The sequence below is a fragment of the Dama dama genome, chromosome X (genome assembly GCF_033118175.1).
Source record: "Dama dama isolate Ldn47 chromosome X, ASM3311817v1, whole genome shotgun sequence".
NCBI lineage: Eukaryota > Metazoa > Chordata > Mammalia > Artiodactyla > Cervidae > Dama > Dama dama.
The window spans coordinates 6,998,719-7,019,978 of NC_083714.1; the positions used below are offsets into that span (position 1 = coordinate 6,998,719).

The 21,260-nt window shown below is 56.0% G+C and overlaps 1 protein-coding gene across 1 annotated transcript; it reads left to right on the top strand.

The window, feature by feature from the left end:
* Positions 1-6,922: 6,922 nt before the first annotated feature.
* Positions 6,923-8,327, top strand: LOC133052280 (heat shock transcription factor, X-linked member 3-like). The gene is made up of 2 exons (XM_061137084.1): positions 6,923-7,405; positions 7,800-8,327. Exons 1-2 carry the CDS (start codon positions 6,923-6,925, stop codon positions 8,325-8,327), a joined length of 1,011 nt encoding a protein of 336 aa, XP_060993067.1.
* Positions 8,328-21,260: the final 12,933 nt, after the last annotated feature.

The window sequence follows — 21,260 nt, forward strand, 5'->3', positions numbered from 1 at the left end:
AGGAAGCCCTGGGCAGGTGCGGCCATACGTGGGGCCCATCAGCGTTTTCTGTTCAGACTTGGGTCTTGTTCTGAGTTTCCCTGCAGGCCCCCAAAGGGGAGGTACCAGGTTGTGCCAGGGGAAAGGTGAGCACTACAAGGGAGCCCTGAGGGGCCTTCCCACCCTACAACTGGGGGTACCTCAAGAGTCCACCCTTCCTACCAGCACGGAAGGCCCAGGGATATGTCTCAGTCTACCCCCCAGGTGTCCCCTCCATGTCTCTAACAGGAACTCCAGGAACCAGGAGGCGAAGCAGAGGTCTGAGGCCCATGTCCTGAGGCCAGAGAGCAGAGGAGGTCCAGGCAGTGCCAGGAGTCAAGGTGAGGAGGGTGTCCTGAGTGTGCACCAGGGGCTCCCCTTCCAAGAACAGAGGGGAAACCACAAAGCCCACATCCCCGCACCCTGTCAGCCCAGGAATTTCTGGCTGTTCTGACTGCACCCTGGGGAGACATTGCCCTTCCTCCTTCAGGCATCCAGGTGCCTGGCCGCCCAGGAAGAGCACCCCTGTGAGGCTCGAGAGCACCCCTTAAGAGGAGACCTGTAAGTGGCCTGTGTCAGATCGCCCAGAGTGCGTTTCTCAGGTGAGGCCGCTCACACCCGCTCTCTCCTCCAGGCACGTGGTCCGCATCTGTCCCTCTGCCTCACTCCTGTCTGTGATTTGGTCCCAGGCATCGCACTTGGGATCAAGATGAGTGAGCTGGGCAAACCCAAAGAAGACCTTCAGGACCCAGGGGAGGCAGAGGGCCAGGTAGAGGGGCAGTTCCTGGGGTCTGAGTAGGGGAAGGCTGCAGCCCCCTATGCCTTCTCTCTCCCAGTCTCCTCCTCAGCCTTTGTGGAGGCTTTGCCCCAAGAAGCTCTGAAGGAGATGATGGCTAACCTGTTGAAGTTCCTGCTCCTCAAGTATCGTGCCAAGGAGCTGACCTCAAAGACCGAAATACTGGATATGACCCTCACAGATAACGAGGACCACATACCTGTGGTCTTCCGTAAAGCCACCCAGTGCCTGCAACTGGTCTTTGGCATGGCAATGAAGGAGGTGGACCCCAGGGAGCACATATACATCTTGGTCCCCACCCTGGGCCTCACCTGCGATGCAATGCCGAGTGGTGGGCAGAGCCTGCCCAAGGCTGGGTTCCTGGTGCTGGTCCTCAGCCTGATCATCCAAAATGGAGACTGCATCCCTGAGGAGGTGGTCTGGGAAACACTCAGCAGGATGGGGGTGTGTCCCAGGAGGAAGCACTCGGTCTTTGGGGAGCCCAGGGAGCTGCTGACCCATGTGTGGGTGTGGGAGGGTTACCTGGAGTACCGGCAGATGCCTGACAGTGACCCTGCTCGCTATGAGTTCCTGTGGGGTCCCCGGGCCTATGCGGAGACTAGCAAGTATCAAGTCACAGAGTGTCTGCTCAGGGTCAATGAAAGGTTTTCCAGGGTCTTCCCACCCCCGTCTGCAGAGGCTGTGAGGGAGGAGGAAGAGGGGCCCTGAGCCAGAGCAGCAGCCAGATGATCCTTCCCTCTGTGACTGAAGAGCGAACAGTCAGCCTTCTCAGTAGTGAGGGCCTGGGCCAGTTGGGGTAGCCAGTGTGTAGCATTTTTGGGTTCCTGTTCTCTATGATGACATGGAGATTCATCTCTGTTTTCTTTAGGAATTGTTCAAATGGTTTTTCAGCTGAAAATTTAATAAATTTCAATATCTAACCCTGTGAATGACATTGATCACACTTGTATTTGTACTTACCCAGTTTAAAGGCCAGAGTTTTGCTGTTTTGTAAAAGAGATTGGAGACTGTCCCATTTTATTTTGTGAACCTGAGCAAGGTAACATGGATTGGAATTACAATTAGTTTGCACAGGTAAACTTACTTAGCTGTATATAGTTGGTGGAAGAATCAGAAAATTTAAAAAAAAATTGTAGTGATACTTCTTCTTATACTTTTAGTCTGTTCTTTTCTACAGCTAAGCCATATCTGTTTACTTGGATTTTACTGGATATTATTTAAGAAATTAGGAGAAAATTGATGAGATTAATAAGCTCCCTGATCCCTGGCTCATTTATTCCATAGACCTTAATGGAGCCTCTGTTCTGTGGAAGGTCTTGTGTTAGCAGTGGGGACACTGGGAGAAGCAGGACACACCCACACTTAGACTGGGAGTCTAAAGTCACTCTGAGGCCCAAGGCCATCTCCAGGCAGCTGAGTTCTTGCTAACTCACCTGCCACTCCTCACTCTCTTTGGCTAAAACAGCATCTTTTATGCAAAAGTTTACAAAGTCTGGTGATTGATGAGGGGCCCCCATGTGAAGCTGAATGGTTCCCTGTGCTCCCTCGTGGTCATGGGTTTAGCAGGCCACATCCAGCATCTATGCTGGGACTGCACCCTTCTCTCAAGGGTTAAGGAGGCCCCCTCATGAGTGAGGACGAGGGGGTCCAGGCACCCCAGAACAGAGGGTCCCATAGAATATAACTCCACTCCTACTGGGCCTCCTGGGGGCCCTGGTCTGGGTTGTCAGGCTGAGACCCTATGCCCCCTCACTTCTTCAGTGAACTCAGGGATTCAGAGGCTTGGTCTTTGGGGTGCAGTCACAGGTGGGCAGATGGAGGGGCCCACGTCCTGCAGAGACTCCAGGTGAGAACCAGAGGAGTCTAAGGGTCCCCAGGGGATGCATGTGCCACCCTCCTGACAGCCCTGGGTGACCAGGGGTAACAACGTCCAGGTGTGACGTCAATGATCCCATTGGGAGGGGAGAAGTGAGGGCCTGGGTCAGGTGCCCGGGTTAAGGTCAGCAGAGTGAAGGAATCCAGCTGTGCTAGGAGTCAAGGTTAAACCCTGAGGGGGGCTCTGGGGCCCCAGGACATCCAGGTCTTCAATGCTCTCAGATGCTGGGGTCCCTGGCAAGGTTGTGTGAATGAGCCCCCTACTCCCGCTTGCCTCTCAGGGGCCCTGGCTGGGGAGAGCCTGGTTCTAAGGGGAGCAATGTCGGGGTGAGAGGGTGGTACCCAGACCTGCTAAGAGTCAAAGTGAAGAGCAGAAGGAGGGTTGAGGACGGCCGGGGGCATCATCTCAGCTCTGGGAAACCCTGGGCACGGAGCCATGATGTCATGTCCACAGACTCTCCTTGAGGGTCTCAGTGGAGTGACGGCCTTGGTGTGAGGGTCCTGCCTCCGGTCAACACAAGGGGCATCCCCGAACCTGCCAGGGGTCAAGATGAGGACTTTGAGGGAGGACACGGGGAATCCCACCAGTCCCGGCACCTGCTGTCAGCCCGGGGGCAACCCTGTTGGCTGCATGAGCACAAGGTCTCAGGGACATTGGAGACTTGATATAGGAGGTGAGGCCTTATAGATTGGAGAGGAGATTCTTAGGTTCTGAAGCAGTTTAGGTGAGGACCCTGAGGGAGGACTGAGGGGACCCCTCAAGAGGAGACTTTCAAATGGCCTGTGTCAGACCATCCCAGCTGTGTTTCTCAGCCGAAGCCCGTGGTCCTGATCTGTCCCCCTGTGTCACTCCTGTCTGTGGTTTGATACCAGGCACCTTGCTCATGGTTGAGATGAGTGAGCTGAGGAGCCAAGCAAGCCCGAGGAAGACCTTCAGGACCCAGGCGAGGCCCAGGGCCCTGTGGAGGTGTAGCTCTTGGGGTCTGAGGCAGTGGAGGCTGCATCCCCCTCAGCCTCCTCTGCCCCTGGGGAGGGCAGCCACTCTGCCTGCTGTGAGTTCCTGTGGGGTCCGCAAGCCTAGGCAGAGACCAGCAACTGGCAAGTCATGGTGTTTCTGCTCAGAGTCAAACAAAGTGCTTTGGGGGCCTTCCCACCCCTGTCTGCAGTGGCAAGGGAGGAGGAAAAGGGGGCCTGAGTCAGAGCAGCAGCCAGGCAATCCTTCCCTCTGTGACTGAAGACTGAATGGATAGCCTCCTCAGAAGTGAGGGCCTGGGCCAGTTGGCAGAACCGCTGTGTAGCATCTTTGGGTTCCTGTTCTCTGCAATGACATGGAGATTCATCTCTGTTTTCTTTAGAACATTTCCAAACTTTGATAGTTTAACAGAAGGCTAAATAACCTTTAATGTCCTAGTTTGTGAATGATGAGGATCAAATGTGTTTGTGGTTACCCAGTTCAAGTACAGGAGTTTTGCTCTTTTGTAAAAGAGATTGGGCACTCTTCCATTTTGATTTGTGACCCTGAAAGGGGTACATTGGAATTGGAATTAGAATTGTCTTGGAAACGTGAGCTTACTTAGCAGCAATATTGATGGGGAGAGATTTAGATACTAATAAAGGTGATCATAGTGAATTCATGTTACTGTCCTTTGTGGGTATCAGTCTCAAAAACTAAGTTATCTCTGTTTCTTTGGATTTGTCTGGGTTATTTAAGGGCATAGCAGACAATTAATCTGAGCCCTGTGCCCACTGGCTCATTTATTCTGAAGACTTTTGCTGAGCCTCTGCTCCCTGAAAGGCCATGTTAGCAGTGGGGATACTAGGAGAAGCAGGACAAACCCCACTCCTAGAGTGATTGTCTAGGATCCAGAGTCACAAGAGTAACTTGGAGAGACATCCTCCAGTCCCACAGAACAAGGCAACACGGGGCTGGGCAGTGGGGCTCCAGCAGGAGCACCCCGGGCTTGGTGTCTGAGCCAGGTCGCTTTGGGGCTTTGGAAAGCTGGGTTCCTTCTGTGAGGGGTGATTTTGATGAGGCTGGGTGGTGGCACCCCTCAGTATTGCATTGTGGCTTGGGTGTGATGGGAAAGTCTGAAAGGGATTGTTGCTGTGAGGTGTCCTTTTGCATCGTGGATAAAGCCCAGAGACATCTCTTTCCGGGGCAGGAAGGAAGGGGTCCTGGCTCTTGTCACATTGACCACAGGGGTAAAGGATGTGTTTTCCACCCATATCTGCAAGGAATCCTGCAGAACTTTGGTCACACTCCCTTGAAGTAATGCCCAAGAAGTCCATGGAACTGCACTCTCTTTCCTGGTACCGGGGATCCAGAACCTAAAGTGTTAATGAGCTTTAAATGATCTCTTTTTGTAATTGGTCATTAATCAATGACTTGATCTTTGTTGGGGCTGCAATGAATGAATATAATGGTTTGGATGGAAGATAGGCTGGGACAGAGACAAAGAGTGGTTCTTGCTTTTCCTGGAGCAGCTTTTTCCTGCTGAAACACTCCTCAACAACCAAATTTAACAGTCCCTCTAACTGGAAGTGGGCTCTCCCCTTTCAGACATCAGGCAGTGGTCCTCACACGGGGTAAATGACCCTGCTGAGTGGCAGAACTGGGAGAACACTGTCTCTAGGGGGACAGTGCCCTAGGGTCCTCACACACAGGCCTCTCTAAGGTGCCGGTCTGTTCCCTACACAGTGATTTTGAAGAACAGTGTCCCACCAAGGTCAGAGAACACACATCTCCAAACCCACTGCCCTATCGCCCATGTGCAGTGAAAACAGGTGACTCTCACTGGAGTTTTGTCCACTCCCACACCTGGGCTCTCATCCATTTTCAAATACAGGTAGACAGGGGCTTCCTCTGGTCACATCTAGCTCAACAATCAGACATGTCTCTGGGAGTGAGTGTCTGCAAAGGACGCCCCTTGAAAGGCACCTAACCAGTGCCAACAAAACCATTCGATGTACCTGCCATCTGGGTAAGGGAGAACAGGTCCACAGTGGTGGTGGAGACAGGGGCAGGGGCGGAGAAATCAGAGCTGGCTTTGGAGAGGACCAGTGAAATGCTTGCTTTCAACAGGACAGGCTGTACCTTGAGCCCCCGCTCAAGTCCTTCAAGGAGCAGGTATCCACGGACACCCAAGTTGGACATGGGAGGCCAGGATCAGGGGTAGCAGAAGCCCAGGCAACCCATTGATGAAGGAAACAGTAATTTTGAGGCAGCCTCCAAGGAGACTGAATTTGAGGCTCTGGGCAGGGGATAGGAGGAGCACACACACAGGTGTTCCCAAAGTGAGGACTCTAGGGCCAGGAGAGCAGTCTTTATGGGAAGAAATGGAAACTGAAGACAGCAGCCTGTGATCTGCAGTGGGATGGTATCTGGGGGTGGGCAGAGCTCGGGAAGCCGCAAGCTCAGCAGAGCACCTGGCTGTGCCCTCCTACAGGGCGTCCTGGGGAGTCTGTGTCTCAGGTGCTTGGGGAACAGTCAAGTGGAACCTGAGGTCCCTCTACTGTGCTCGAGCACAGCCCTGCTCTGGGGAGAGCTCAGCTTGGGTGGCAGGACAACAGGACTCTGACTTTGGGGCCATCTGAGCGGGACCTAACAACTGGCAGCACCAGCCAGAAGACAACAAAGCCAGAAGAGGGGCAAGGCCATGGCCGGTGGGGTGGGAAGATGGGACCACCAACACAGGCTAGGCTAACCAGCCTGCTATGGATCCCATCTTCTGGGAGGGACAGCTGCCAGGGGCCCATCTGACCCCTGGGATCTCTCTCGGTGGTGGCCAAGCCAGGACTCGCCAAGGCCTGGCCCTTAAGCAAAAGCCAGCCACAGGCCTGCCCATTGGTAGGGAGGGGGGTGGGGCCAGGGGCACTTTCGTCAACCCATCCAGGGCCTGGCCCCCTGAAACAAAGCACCTGGCAGCAGATGGGAGCCTTTGCAGGCAACCTGAAACATACTTTTCTGTACTTTCAGACAAGAGACCAGCTGGGGATCCATCTCTGTCCCTAGACCCTCTCCCCTACACGGGGCCAGGGCTGCCTCTCCACATCACCTCTGTGACATCATGAAACAATTAAGGAAGCTGACCACTTAATTGGCTGCCTGGCCCATGACCCAGATTCTAGAATCTCCAGAGAGTATTTATGGGCCACCCCGACCCTGGCCTGAGCCCCTTCTGCCCTGAGCATTCACTGCTGGGGTAGAGAATGCTCCTGAGCTAGACTGGCTCCATGGCTAGTCAGAATTCCCACAAGGCACATGCAGCCCCTCTGGCTCCATTAACTTATGGGGAGCCTGCAGCAGGGGACCCCCGTGATTCCTCCCCAGATCCAAATGTTGATTCAGGGGAAGCTTTGGAGAAGCAGGTTGACCAACCTGAGAGCCTAGATCCAGGCCTCCAATACGATCTGCTCCCACAGGGCCTGAAGCCAGAAATGGCCAACAAGGAAGAGAACAACACCTTCCTCGGGCTGTCCTTCCCCAGGAAGCTCTGGAGGATCGTGGAGGATGCGGCCTTCACCTCTGTGCGCTGGAATGATGAGGGAGACATGGTGGTCATCGAGGCAGATCTCTTCCAGGCAGAGGTCCTCCAGCGCAGAGGTGCAGACCAGATCTTCGAGACAGAAAGCATCAAGAGCTTCATCTGTGAACTGAACCTGTATGGTTTCAGTAAAATCTCCCCTTTGGGTTGCTCTGCAGGGAAGAAGATGATGGTAATGTAGAGAGTCCTTCTGGGGAGGCTAGACTAGATAAGCTGAGTGCTGGACGGGTTTCATTTCCCAGGGGAACATTGTTCTCGTGAGAGGGTGGTTAAGGAAAGAGGAGAATACAAGGTCTGTCATGTTCCACCACCCCCCTTAGACAGGATCCACAGGGGTGACTCCAGACCCTGAGGGACCACTGAATGTCAGGGACCGCCAGTAACACCTCAAGGGAGGATGGCCCCGGGGGAGCTCTAGGGAACAACATGCTAAGGCCTCATAACCTGCCAGAATGAAGAGACCTTGTCTCTATACATAGCCATGGCCAGGACGGTGGTGGGGAGGAGGGTGGCAAGGAAGGCCTCTTCTTCCCCTCACTGTCTTAAAGTGATTCATTTTCTTTCAGATCTATCACAACTCCAACTTTCAGAGAGACAAGCCTCTCCTCCTGCAGAACATCTCAAAGAGAAAGAAGCGAGTGGTGGCGACCAGACACTCTCCTCGACTCCACCACAACCAGTGCACCCAAGAGGCGGGCAAGAAAGTCCAGAAGGGAACCCCACCTGCTCGCAGAACCCTCAGCCGGCGATCATTTGTGCTCTCTCGCCTTTGGTCTATGGGCAGTGTAGCCGGACGGGCCGGGGTAAAGCATCTCCTCAGCGAGCAGGGCGGCCCCAGTGGAAAGGGTACGTCCAACAGTGCCATGTCTGTACCCCCAGCTACTTCTGGGAGGGAGAGTACAGGGCAAATGCCCGAGAGCCCCCCAGAGTACCCAGATTATGATTCAGTGATGGCTTTGTACAACACCTGTTACTCCATCCTGACGGCAGCCCTTTCCAGCACAGCCCCAAATGAGGCCCCTGGGTCGGAGGAGGAGCAGGGAGAGTACATGTGTGTCCTCTGTGAGCAGGTCAAGGACAAGCCCAATCCATGATCTCTCAGGTTCTTAGGGACACTCAAAAGTACTCTTTTGTAATCAAAAATCGATTTTTGGCCCTAATAAAGTGGAGCAAAACTACATAAGAGTAAATAAAGAATGAATGAGAACCATGAGCCTGTGTTCTTTCTGTCTGCCCATGCTATTCACACAGCACAGGGTGAGCTGGATGAGGCTGGAAGCCCACGCCCCATGCAGGCTTCAGTCTGGTCCCCGCAGTCCCTTCTCAATGGAAGCAACATTTCACATGCTTGGCCAAGGGTCTGGTTCAGTAGCCGAGTGCTGAGGCCAGCCCAGGATGGGCAGGTCACTGCTCAGCAGATGGCCCAGCTGGGCTCCTGACCTTGGGGGTGTCACCTTCCCTGAGCCATGCACCCTGAAACAGAAGGGACTCCTCCTGGGGCCCCCAACGATGCCACAAGTTTCTGCTCAGCAGCTGAGCATCTCCAGCTGTTGATCCAGGGGCCTCCCCCCAAGAGGCTGACCAGAAAGCAGGGTCACCCCACCCGCCAAGGGCCTTGCAAACACATGACCCCAAACCCAAAGACAAGTACAAGGTTTCCACAAGGTGAACACCAGCCCTTGTCGCTCTGCCCTCACAGGTATATTTAGGAGCCTGTCTTTGGACGTGAGGCGGCCAGGCACCGCATCTAACACACATGCTTTGTGAGCCAAGGGACACATTAGAAAAGGGCAAGGGTCACTTGCAAGGACAAACCACAGCCTGTTTATGGGCCTGTGGGCATCTCTGCCTGCCAACACTCAGCCAAGCCCCCAGCCTTCCCCATCACCCTCTGTCACTTTTCCAACATCGGGGAGTTTGGACCAGAACAGAGAGGGAAAAACACTAACTGGTTTCCTAACAACACATTTCTCTCAACCACCCAGACACAGCAGGGCCAAAACGAGTGGCGATGCCCTCTTACCGTGAAGGTCAAAGTCCTGGAGACTCACACTGAGTTCTGAGCAGCACCACACGAGGAGTGTCCCAGACCCCCAATCTGCACCAAGTTGGCAGCACACCCAAGGGTGGGGCCAATTCAGATGGAACTAGACAGGCACATCCAGGGCGCAGTGGTGACTGGACAGTGTCACCATGTGCAGGTCTCTTGGTGACCTTCCTCTCAAGAGCCCAGCCTGAACAGGTCTCCTGCCCAAAGGGGATCAAGTGCTCGGCGATGTCCACCTGGAAGATGTCCTTCCCGCCCCTCCCAGGGACGGGCTGCAGCAGCCGGTGGGGCTTGGCAAATACAGTCAGGTACTTCTGGAGAAGGTTGGGTAGCAGGGCTTGATTCTCCAGCTCCTCTACCTCATTGGGATCTAGGTTTTCTGGGCACAGCAAAGTGTCCCCAATTTCCACGAGACCTATGTGCAAAGACAGGACACAGAAGGAGGACAAGGTGATTCAGAGTCATGCCTGCTGGAGACTAAGACCATATCATGGAGGAAGCCCGAGGTGAACTGGGTCTTCTGGGTGAGCATTTTCAGATGGGCTCACCTTGGTGAAGGGAATTCGGTGTGAAGCCAAGCCAGTGAGGGAGCGGAATAAAAAGGAGAGGCCTGGTGCTCCACAAACCCACCAGGCCATGGGCAGCTCTCAGTCTGACCACTGCAGGCCACAGGGACAGAGCAGGAGGGCTCTGGGGGGAACCTGCAGACATCAGGTCCCCAAGGGATTTACCAGCAGAGAAGTGCTTCTTTGGGGCCTTACCCCTGGGGAGTCAGGGGTCTTGCTCAGGCCTGGCTGCTGGCAGTGTGGGTATTAAACCCAGGCTGGGTGCTTTACTGACTCTCATGGTCTCTGCCGGGCACACAGACACACGTGGGGACACACACACACACACACACACACAAAGTGCCATGTGCAGACCTGGATCCGCGTCTGCTCAGAGCACAAACGGGGACTGAGGCCAGGGAGGTGGTTAGGCACCTCATGCCATTGTCTCCCAGCCAAGGGACCCTCACTGTCCCTCTGAAGAAATCTCAGCCCCTCCCCCACCAACTGGTTCAACAGAAAACAAACGATCGTTTGGGAAAGCAAGCTGAGATCCAGGGCAGCACCGGGGGGCATGCAGGCAGCGTGGGGCAGGGCCTCACTTGCCCGTGATCACTCTAAGGCCGAACTTGTCCCTGTCCTGCAGCAAGGCCTGGATCTGGGTGGGGCTAATCCCCAGCCTCTGCTCCAGCAGCTCCTTTCAGGCCACATCCACCCAGTCCCAGTGTGCGTGTGGACGGCCAGGGTTCAGTGCCAGTGGTCACATAACACAGGCTGCCACTGCCTCTCCAGGGGCTTGACACCATTTAAGATGAAACTTGCATAAGGCTGTCAGAAGAACAGACAGCTGAACTTCACCTCCCAGGGCTTCCAGGGCCTCACGTGGCTGCAGATACACAGAACCACAAAGGTCAGGAGCCTGACACAGCAGCCTCCAAGCTCACAGCCCTGGGCCAGCCCTCAGCCCCATGTGCCTGAGCATCCTCCAAACCCGCTGACACAGATGTGGGGGGTGGTCAGAAAGGTCTGGCTCTTTCCATCTGTCTCCATGCAGTCCACTAATAGGGGAGTGGCGACCCAGAGGACCCATCCATCACACGCAATCTGTGGGGAGGTCAGCAAGGAGGGCAGGACAGTGGGAGAGAGGCACGTGGTGAGTTTCAAGACAGAGGGCACCAAAACCCTGGGAGCACTGAGGAGGGAGGGTGGGTTCCCTGGCTTCACAGTGCAGTGACCAGGTTCTGGTCCACTCCCAGCACAGACGGGCACTGTCCTGGCCTTGGCTTCCCCACCCCAAGGCCCTACCCCATCCGTCAGCTCCCGGGCCCATCCCTGCCCATGCTCTGCATATACCCCATCTTAGACCAGGGCTGATGAGGGCAGATCTGTGCTGACCAACCTGGCCTCGGTCCTGGGGCTGCCCTGGACCTCAGACGGCCCTGCCAGGTATCTTTCCCACGCCTTTGGGAGCCACCTTCCTCCCAGCCCTTCCCACACCATGGCCTCCACTGTCATCAGTTGCCCTGGCCCCTTGCCCAGAGCCTAGAGAAAGAACAAAGAAGAGAAGGAACCTCTGGGATGGGTGTGCTCCTTGTGCCAGGCCCTGGGACAGGACCACGCAGGGATCACAGAATTCAAACCTCAAATAACCCACTAGGTTACTGTCACCTCATTTGACACCTGAGGAGGCACCGAGGGATAGAGAGATACCCCATGACTGTAGGGGAGCTGACCACACGCCCCTCCATTCTCACTTCTTTCCTTGTACCTGAAGGGGGGGTCCCTGTTCACTGGAGGGGGCTGGAGGCAGAGGGGCAGAGCCGTAGGCCTGAACCTCATCAGGGTCTCAGCACCTGGCTGGAAGCCTCTGTTTCCACGTGGCTGTGAGGATGGGGACACGGTCCCAGAGGCACCCAGCCCAGAGCCTCCCAAGCCTTTCCTTCTCTGAGCACAGCAAAGCCACGGTTCTCACAGGCCCACGAGGCCCCACGTGGTCTCACTCCTGCCCTGGCAGCCTGCTCTCCTTGCCCCTTGATTCACCCCTGGCAGCCATGAAGGCCGTCCTTCCATCCTTGGAACATTCCAGTCTGTTCCTACCTCTGAGCCTTTGTAGGGAGTGAGGAGTCACATCATGTCCCCTAAAATTCAGGTGCTGGAGTCTCAATCCCAAGTACCTCAGTGTGACCTTACAGACAAAGGAAAGGTCTTCACAGAGCTGATGGGGGTCAAGTGAGCTCAATAGGAGGGACCCTCCCCTAATAGGACAGCTGTCTTCATACAAAGGACATATTTAGAGACAGACAGGCACACAGGAGAACTGGGGTGAAGAGGAAGGCGGAGCTCTCCAAGCCCAGACACTCTCACTATGGCCAGCAACGCCCTGGAAGAGAGAGGGGAAGAGATGGGACAGACTCTCTCCACAGCCCTCATGACAGCCAACGTCAGCCTCGACCTTGGCTGCCGGCCTCCTGAACCAACAAGATTCGTACTTTGAGCCACCGGGTGCAATCCTGATGTGACTGCTGGCAAATGAATACAGAGGGTCAGTCCTGTCTGGACATCTCTCCGCTGGGGCAAGGGGGGAGTGGGGGGATGTCTTCTTCAGTCCCAGGACCTTGGGCACATTCCTCTTTGTCTGCACAACTTCATGTGTATGTTTTCACCTTACACGGTGTCTGTTTTCATCTCCCAGTTTCAGGGATCCAACAAGTTACTGATGCTTCCCCCTGATGGAAGGGAAGGGAAAACTCATTCTGCCAATATAGCCCCTCAAAATGACCACACACTCACTGAAGAGCCATGCAGGAGGAGGCCCAGGGCAAAGGACACACACCCGAGGTGCTGACACACACCATCAAATGGCCTTCTGCAAAGGCATCCCCCATTTCCACTCCACCAACTACAGGCAAGGGTGTTATGTCCTCACGCCCTGGCTGGCCCTAAGCATCATCATTTGGTTGAACCTCTGCCCACCTGCTGGGTGACAAAGAGTCACACTTTTCACTGGGTCTGACTTGGTTCCCAGGTAGCCTGGCTGGCCCCTGGGGCTTGGCCATTGCTACGTCTTCTACTGGGGTATGTGACTGGATCCCAGGCTTGCCAGTTTCCACCATTCAGTTTCTCAGCCAACCCATCCCGTCTTGGGTGCCTCCAAATCTCACCAGTGTGGGTGGAATCCCTGAGCAAGAAGGGGCTCAAGTGCTTCTACCACTCAAAGCAGAGGGTTACTGCTTGGTGGCCAGAGGAGAAAACACACTTCCGCCTGCTTGACTGGGCACCTTCACCTGCACGAGGACCAGAGGAACAGGAAGAAAATCACATGACAAAACACCAATCTTGGACAAGCCACCACGGTCTTCTCCTCAGCAGAGGACTCATACCATAGGGACCCAGGAGGGCCCAACTGATGTGAAACACACATGCACGTTCCCTCAGGGTTGGTTCTGCTCATCACAGCAGCTGGCCTGTCCTCACATGGCTGGGCAGGGACCCCATGATGCCTCAGCCCACAGCACAGAAACCCATCCCCCAGGAGTGATGGTGATTTACAGCCCAGGAGACCCCCACAAGGAACCAGAGAAAATGACTCCTCTCCTGTCACTGCCGCTCTGGAAGGATCCAGGGGTCGCCGTAGTCAGTCGGCTGCCCTCCATGGACTCCTGGTTGGGCCCCACCAGGAGGGGAACCGTGAGCAAGCAGCTGAGCCCTGCAGGGTCAGGCCTGGGCGGGGGTGGCTCGTAGCGGGTGGGTGGGGCTCGCATGAGGTCACAGTCCAGGGGTGGAGTAGGAGCCTGGAAGGAGGTTGAGGACACCTTCACATGTGTCCCAGGGCATTACCAGGACATACAGGAGAAAATAAAGCAGGTGGGGATTCTGGCCATAGAGGGGACCTGGAGGTGCTGCTTGGCCACCTGGCAGTCGCTCCTGGTCCCAGAGCCTGGAAACCCCTGCCTGGAGGTACCCTCCGTGCATGAAGCAGGTCTCCCCTTCCTGCAAACACAGTGAGTCGCAGGTGCTTTAGGATGGCTGGGCTGCGGCCACTAGGCAGGACAGTGGTCCACCACTGGGACCGAGACTGCTGACAGCGTCGGCTGGCCTCAGTTGCATCGTGCCCACAAACACTGACACCTGTCATTTCCGGTGTGCACGGCTGCCCATACACATACAGGTACGCATACACGCATTTTCGTAGTCACGTACGTACGCAGACACGCACGTATGAACAAAGGTGCATTCCCTCACTGGCCCTGTATGCTAGGAGACAAAACAGGACCTGCCACACTCTGAGGCACCTGGAAGGTCAGGCCAGGAGGAGCCTCCAGACCGGCGGCCGGGAGCAGGACCCAGAGGAGGACCAGGAAATGAGCGGCCGGGCAGAAGAGAGGGGCAGAGGCAGGAGGAACAGGGCAAGGAGTCTGGGGCTGAAGTGTGGGAAAGACCTGGATGAGGAGGAGCTTCTGAAGAAGGAGGCAGGGTGGGGCGGGGCTGGGGCGGGTGGAGCCACTGGAGGCGGGGTGGGGCTGACAGGATTGAAGTTGTGGGCCCAGGGAACCCACGGAGAGTGGGCCTGTCCAGCTTCATGGCGGAGGCCGGACTGTGCCCTTTTGAGTCCTTGCCATAGGCATCCAGTCCGTGAGATGGCGAGAGTCAAAGTAACCATGACCCAGGGTCTTCAGCAACTGCATCTGAGCTTCAGAGTGGAACCCAGGGGCCAGTGAAGCAGGTAGAGGCGCAGCCTCTGGGCACAGTTTCCCATCTCTGGGCTGAAAGCCCACGCTGGCTCCCCTCCAAGGCACCCTGGGACTGCCGGCCCAGTGCTGAGCAACAGTCTATCTGTTTTTGTTTTGTTTTGTTTTTGCAGGTGTGAAAGAAAATCCTCACTGTGTTTCCTGCTGGCCCTGGGACCTGAGATGTCTCAGAGAAAGGCAGTTTCGCCTTCAACACTTTTTCCTGTCCTCTTCCTCTCTTCTGGGGGCTCAGCCCACCCAGGGCAGCCACCTGACTCTGCTCCTGAATGCCGCCCTGCCTGCTGTGTCCCTGCCTTCCAAGTGCCTGATCAGAGTAAATGCTCCTTTTCCTGTCCCCACTGCTACTAGCTGAGCTCAGGCCTCATGGCCTGGGGCCGGTGCTGTCAGCTTACGGCTCCCTACTGGTCTGGACCCCTCTTGTCTCTCCTGCTCCAGCCACTATTGCACACACCATTGATTCTGTGTCACACCACAAGCACATCTGTCCTCAACTCCAGATGGAAAGCACAGCGGAGCCCTCTCCTATTTAAACCCCCAACCCATCCGTGGTACCCTGGGGGGCTTCCAGTGGTCCCAGGTCTCCTTCCTTGTCGCCCAGCACTCTGGTGGCTGTGCTGGTCCTGGGCTCTGTGCAGAGCTCATCCAGGACCCCACACTTTCTCATGCAGTTCTGCTCCTGGACTGCTGACTCCTCTTGCCCTGCCCCTGGACCTCTGGCTCCTCTTGTCCTGACCACCTACTGTCCTCCTTCCAGGCACAACTGTAACACCCCTTTCTCCATCTGCCTGAGTGTCAGGCATTCTCATCTGGGAGTTCTGGGGCTCCCTACATCTTCCTGCTGCCAGCCCTTGCCCCCCTCTTCCTCCCAGACTGTGGCTGCTGTGCACAAGTCTGGACCCCCAGAGGGTTGCCGAGACCCAGGAAGGCAAGGTTGGTGTCTCCCTCATTCCTGTTAGCTGGGTACCCACACAACTGCTGCCGTGGGAATGTTGAGTCAGAGCAGTGCTTTCCCTTCCAGCAGGCAGCCTGCTCTCTCCTTGCAGAAGCCTCCTGGCCACAAGATGAGGGGCAGGGGCTGCCTCCTGAATTTGAGGCCTCAGCACTGTGGGGACCCAAGTGATCACCACACACAACCCCCTTATGCTGGTGCCCCACTTCTCGCCCCTAGACTGGTTACCAGCTGCCTCCAGACACCCCAGACACATCTGAAACCAGTAGTGGTTTCAGATCATGAGTGAGGGTCCTGTGAACAGTGGGTGGGCTGCTGCTGTTCATCCAGCATCCTGGTTTTGAACTAGACCTTGCCTAGTGAACTGGACACCTATGAAGTGTGGCTGCTGATGGGGGCAGCTGTGAGGCCCTGCTTCGTGGCATTTCTCTGCACCTGTCCCTTCCCTGCTGCTGGCCCCAGCTCTCCTCACATGCCCAGATGTGAGGACCGAGCCATGGGGAGTGCTGCCTCGCACCCTGCCTGGATCTCTGGGGCTTGGTGAGGGTTCCACTTTGTCCCTGCTATACGTTTGCTGTACGTTTGCATTCCACTTTGTCCCAGCACTGACCTGGGACAGGCTCAACCCAGATTCTCGGTTTCCCTCGTGTGCTCCTTGGACGATGTGGTTTCCTCTCTGAAATGCCTGTTTCCCATCTCTCCGCTGAGCTGTGTGTCCTTTCTGTGCCGAGTTGTGGGCACTTCTTGTGGGGTCTGGGTGCTCATCCTGCCCTGATGTTTGTATTGCAGATTCGTCATCTTCTCTTTGCAAGCTAGCTACGGACTCAGTATTTACCTGGTGTCTCGGAGCCATAAGTACCCCACAGGTCAGCCTGTGTCTGTCAGGCCCTCCCACTGGGGGCCACCGTCCATCCCCAGGCTTGGCACCTGGGGCGAGCAGTCCCTGAGGAGACGCTGCCCTGGTGTCCAGCACTCCGCCCGTGAGAGAGGGCTCCTTTACATCCGTGTCGGTCCCTCGGTACCTGCCTAGCTTTGGTTCTGGGCCCTAGACCCCACATGCAGGACAAGCCCAGGGGCAGCCATGTAGCTCTGGGAAGTCAGCCAGACCTACTTCTCCTCTGTCCCCAGGGTAGCTCTTGTCGACTGCACCCCTCTCCATATGGCCCAGAAGGAGGGGCCAGCCTGAGAGCTGGATGTGATTCTGATTTCATCTCAGCTCTGCTGCAATTCTTTGAGAGGACGTGGCACGCATGGGTCCTGCGGACACGGGTGGCCACTCTGCTGCCACTCCTCAGGGTGCTGACTGCCCAAGGGATGGGGCACCACCCAGGGGGACTGGGAGACCTTCTGTGAGCCTCTGATGGTGCCCTGCTCGCTTTCACATCACAGGCCTTTATATCACGTCTGACCCGGGAGTGGGAGATGCTGGTTTCCACGTGTCCATCACTCCCAAGCTCTGGGGTCTACATGCCCTTCACTGTCCTCCATCTCGGCAGGTTGGCCACGACCCGGGTGCCACAACCCCCAGCACTGGAGGTGGCTTCTGGACACCAGGCTGCAGCCCACAAAACGGATCCAGCTGTTTAGTTTGCGAGAATGAGGAGCAGGGAGGGTGGACTGGAGTGTGCATTGCCATCCCATACTCATGGTGAGAGGAATTCAGTGACTGGACTCTCATGCGCTGGGCGGGAGCCCTATCCGGCTACCCTGTGAGAACTTGCGTGCCCACCGTGGTGACTTGGCCAAGCACAAAGAAGATGTGAGGAGTCAGGAGCAGAGGCCGCCCATGAGGCACCACCAGAGGTGGGAAGGTTCTCCAGTTCGTGAGTGGGGCGAGTATCCCACTCTTTTTCTGTGTGTTTCAGGAGCAGAGGCCACCCATGAGGCGCCACCAGAGGTGGGAAGGTTCTCCAGTTCGTGAGTGGGGCGAGTATCCCCCTCTTTTTCTGTGTGTTTCAGGAGCAGAGGCCACCCATGAGGTGCCACCAGAGGTGGGAAGGTTCTCCAGTTCATGAGTGGGGTGAGTATCCCCCCTCTTTTTCTGTGTGTTTCTGTTTTACTCACTGGAGTTCACACAGGGTTCCATTCAGCCTTACCATCTTTCCCTCACATCACATGTTCCCCCAGGTTCTGAAGGACTCCTCGACAGACATCTCATTAAGCCCTATACCTGGCTGTGGGGGATACTGCATTCCAGGCCCTCCCACCTCAAGACCGACTGACAGCTCCTCGGGACTGGCCCCGTGTCCCTTGCCCCTTGACCCCCTGTGCCCAGAAACCCCAACCTGGGGGTCGTCCTGAAGGGTCCGCAGAGTCAGAGTTAACCATGTTTCTCATGTTGGTGTCATGTTGGCTGTGTGTCTGGCAACCTCCACCCCTCTGGTGGCCCCACCTCACTGTGTGGGTTCACCATCTCAGACCCCAAGGTCCCTTTGGGAGGGGATGCAGTCCTTCCCGTGTCTGTTTGCTGTGGTGCGGCAGCATCCTTCTCCTGGGGACCTGCCCGATTCCTGTTCCTTAGTTCCAGACCTGGAACTGGCTCGGCAGCTGAAACTGGGCAAGGGATCTTGACCTGTTTACTGGGGTGGCTGCCCTTGGCCTTGGTGTCGTTTGGACTGTGCCTTGGTTGGTTGCCCACCTATCAAGCCTCCAGGAGGTTGCATTGTCTTGACCACCTGCCCTGCTCTGTGGGTCTGGCCTCCTGGGAGGCGGCAGCCCTCGTCATGGTCCCTGGCTCCTGGCCACTCAGTGTGACCTCACGACCTCTGCTGCAGCCCCTGGACAGCAGGTATGGGGGAAGGGGAGTGTTGTCCATCTCCTCCATCACCAGGCACGGAGAGCCCAGCCTGTGTTGCACAGTGACTTTTCTCTGCTTGGTGGCCGGGCAGTAGATGATAAGTTCTTCCCGTGCTTCCTCGGTTTTCATGCTGGTAGTGCCGTGGGTCTTGCTGCAGATCAGGGCGGCTGGCTCCCCTGCTTCCTGGGATGGAGGGGGTACCTGTGAGGGAGGACTCTGGTTCAGTTTTCTCCCTGGGAGCGGGGGGGAACCAGCTCTTTATGTGGTGCGAGGTGGGCGGCAGGCTCAGAAGTTCAGAGATGTCTGGGATGTGTCGGTCTTCTGGGGCCTGCCTCCCAGTCTCCCTTCGTGTCAGGGATGCATGTTTTCCCAAGAGGACATCTGATGCCAGTGGGTCAGGCCTGACTTGGCGGAATGTTCAGTGTCTGAGGTTCAGCCACTCCTATTGAATCTTGGGCTGATGTTTGTCCACTGCCTGAAGCTTTCTCAGCTACCAGGAAAACCCTGGCCGCCTCCCCCCCGCCCCCTCCTTGGTTCTCACTGTTCTTCATCCTAGGCTGGTCATCCCCCTGCAGACAGCAAAGCAAAGCAGTCACTCCCCTCTATTCACCCCACGTTTCACACGCCTGGATCTTCTCATTTGCTGGGGAGTTCCTCTCCCCCTGCCAGCCCAGCAAAAGTTCTAGCAGCTGGGTTGCGGCCTTGAGCCCAGGGTCGAGTGCACACCGACTACCCCCAGGATGGGTCCTCATAACCAGTGGGGCAGGGATGTCGACTCCGTACCAAGGACCCGTCTCGCCACCTCTCCTCAGACCACTCCAGGGCCAGCCTTCTCGGGATGGGTCCTTTGTGAGGCTATTCCTGGGGGTGGGGTGGGGGGGAGTTGGTGCTGGAGGCTGGCTGGGGACTCACCACCAAGGGGACGGGGAGCAGGCAGGGTTGGGGAGGGCATCCCTTCACCTGCGATGTTGACCTGACAGTTCCTGCCAGCCCATCGGGAGGTGCAGAGCACAGACAGGCATCGAGGTGTCCACAGTGGGCCCTGGTGGGCGGGCCCTCACAGTGCCTGAGGCCTCGTGATCGCTACTGACAGAGCGGGAGAACTAACACTAGGAATTGGTGCCTGAGCGGTGGCTGTGTGTACACACAGGACGCCAAGTGCTTTTGCCCAGGTGGCACCACACTCTGCCCTGCATGCAGCCTGGTGGGAGGGGCTCTTGGCATCTTTTGCATTAGACAACTGCTGGGTTGGGCAAGAGAACTGCTTCCAGTGTGCTGGTCATGCAGCCATCTGCTAGCCATGGTGTAAGCACAATCTGATGGGAGAGGGCAGGTCTGGGTGCCAGATCTCACAAGGCAAAGCACATTCAAGTCCAAAGACACCTGTCCTGCAAGAGGCTCCTCCACTGTGCAGGCCGACAGGTGTTCCCTCACACCTGCATCACTCAGGGCTGGGGGTGGGGAGGTTGGAGCCCATCTTCCAAGCAGACCTGTAAAGCCCAGAGCCTGAAACGAGGCAGAGGTTGGGGAGCATGAAACGTGGGGGATCAAACACGGACTTACATCAAGGGACCATGGAGGGCTTTTCAGATGGGAGGGCTGTCTGGGCCGGGTCTTGTAGTGAAGAGGGTCTCTTTGGCAGGGAAATGGGGGAAGGGCCCCCAGAAGGGTCAGACCCATGGAGGGAACGGAACCCAGGTGTGTAGCTGAAGCAAGTGAGCTTGTGGAGGGCCCCCAGCCTGACACTATCTGTATAGGTTCCCTGAGGGATTTTCGGCAAAGGATTTCTAGAGCCTTTGATGCGCTGTGAAGTTTCATCCACTGCCTGCAGAGGCAAGGCTGCGTGCAGGCATGTGCAGCAGCCAGGTAGGCTGGGCAGGCTCTGGTCCTCCACAGAGGTGGTGTGGGAGGAAGCAGACACTCTGCTCTGCCATCTCAAAGCTGGATTGGTCCCCAGCACCACCATTGCTGGAGCGTGAGTCTCAGCAAATCACTCCCTCTCTGAGTCTCCATTTATTTGTCTGAACGATGAGCACAGTGTAATGTCCCCATTAGGAGTAATACTATTTGTTTGTGTATCTGATGGGAGTGAGGTGGTCATAGAAGCACCAACTATGAATACTGGTTGAAGAAGCATCTCTTTTGCTAAGAGAACTTTCCCCAGAATGAGTAGGAATGCAGGCATGTACCTTGAAGCCTGCAGCTGGGAGACAGGGAGACACTGAGGAGCCTCAAACTAGGAAAGGAGGAGAACATGGACACCATTGGCCCTCCGTCCCAAAGGTTCCATAGGATGCAGCCTGGGTTGGGGCTTGAGGGCCATTGGTGGATTTTGAGCAAGGATGTATATAGCGGCCCCTGGAGACAGAAGGCATTGTGAACTGAGTCAAACTGCCAGGATTTGTGAACTGGGGGGACCAGTGCTAGGACCACAAGTTCCTAGCAGGACCAGGAATCCATGAAGCTGTGAGCCTCTTCCCTGAACTGTGCAGGAGTCAACATCTGCCTGCTGCCTTAGGTCCATGATCTGCTGTCCACATTCCATCACCCAGAATACTTCAGCAGCCAAGTGTTTTCACCAGCTTGACCTAAACCGTTTTGGTAATAAAACCAAAAATGGATGATAACAAGAAGCTACTTATAGTATCCCGAGTTTTCTCTATGTAGCCCACTTGGTAGTAAAAGTCACATGGTTCACTGCCGTCATGTCAGTGTGTTTGCATGCTCCTGTCTGGGTGTTGATGATCTCTGTGTCACCATTAATGATTTCTAAATCCCTAAACTCGTGTGACCCCCCAAAGCTTTTGGACAAAGCATTAGGCACAAGTGATCCTAGCTCCAGTAAGAGCCAACATTTTCAGAGGACTGACAGAGGCCCAGGGGTACTGGATCTGTTACCTTCCTCCAGCCTTTGGCCTAGAGGGATGCCCTTCCTGGGACA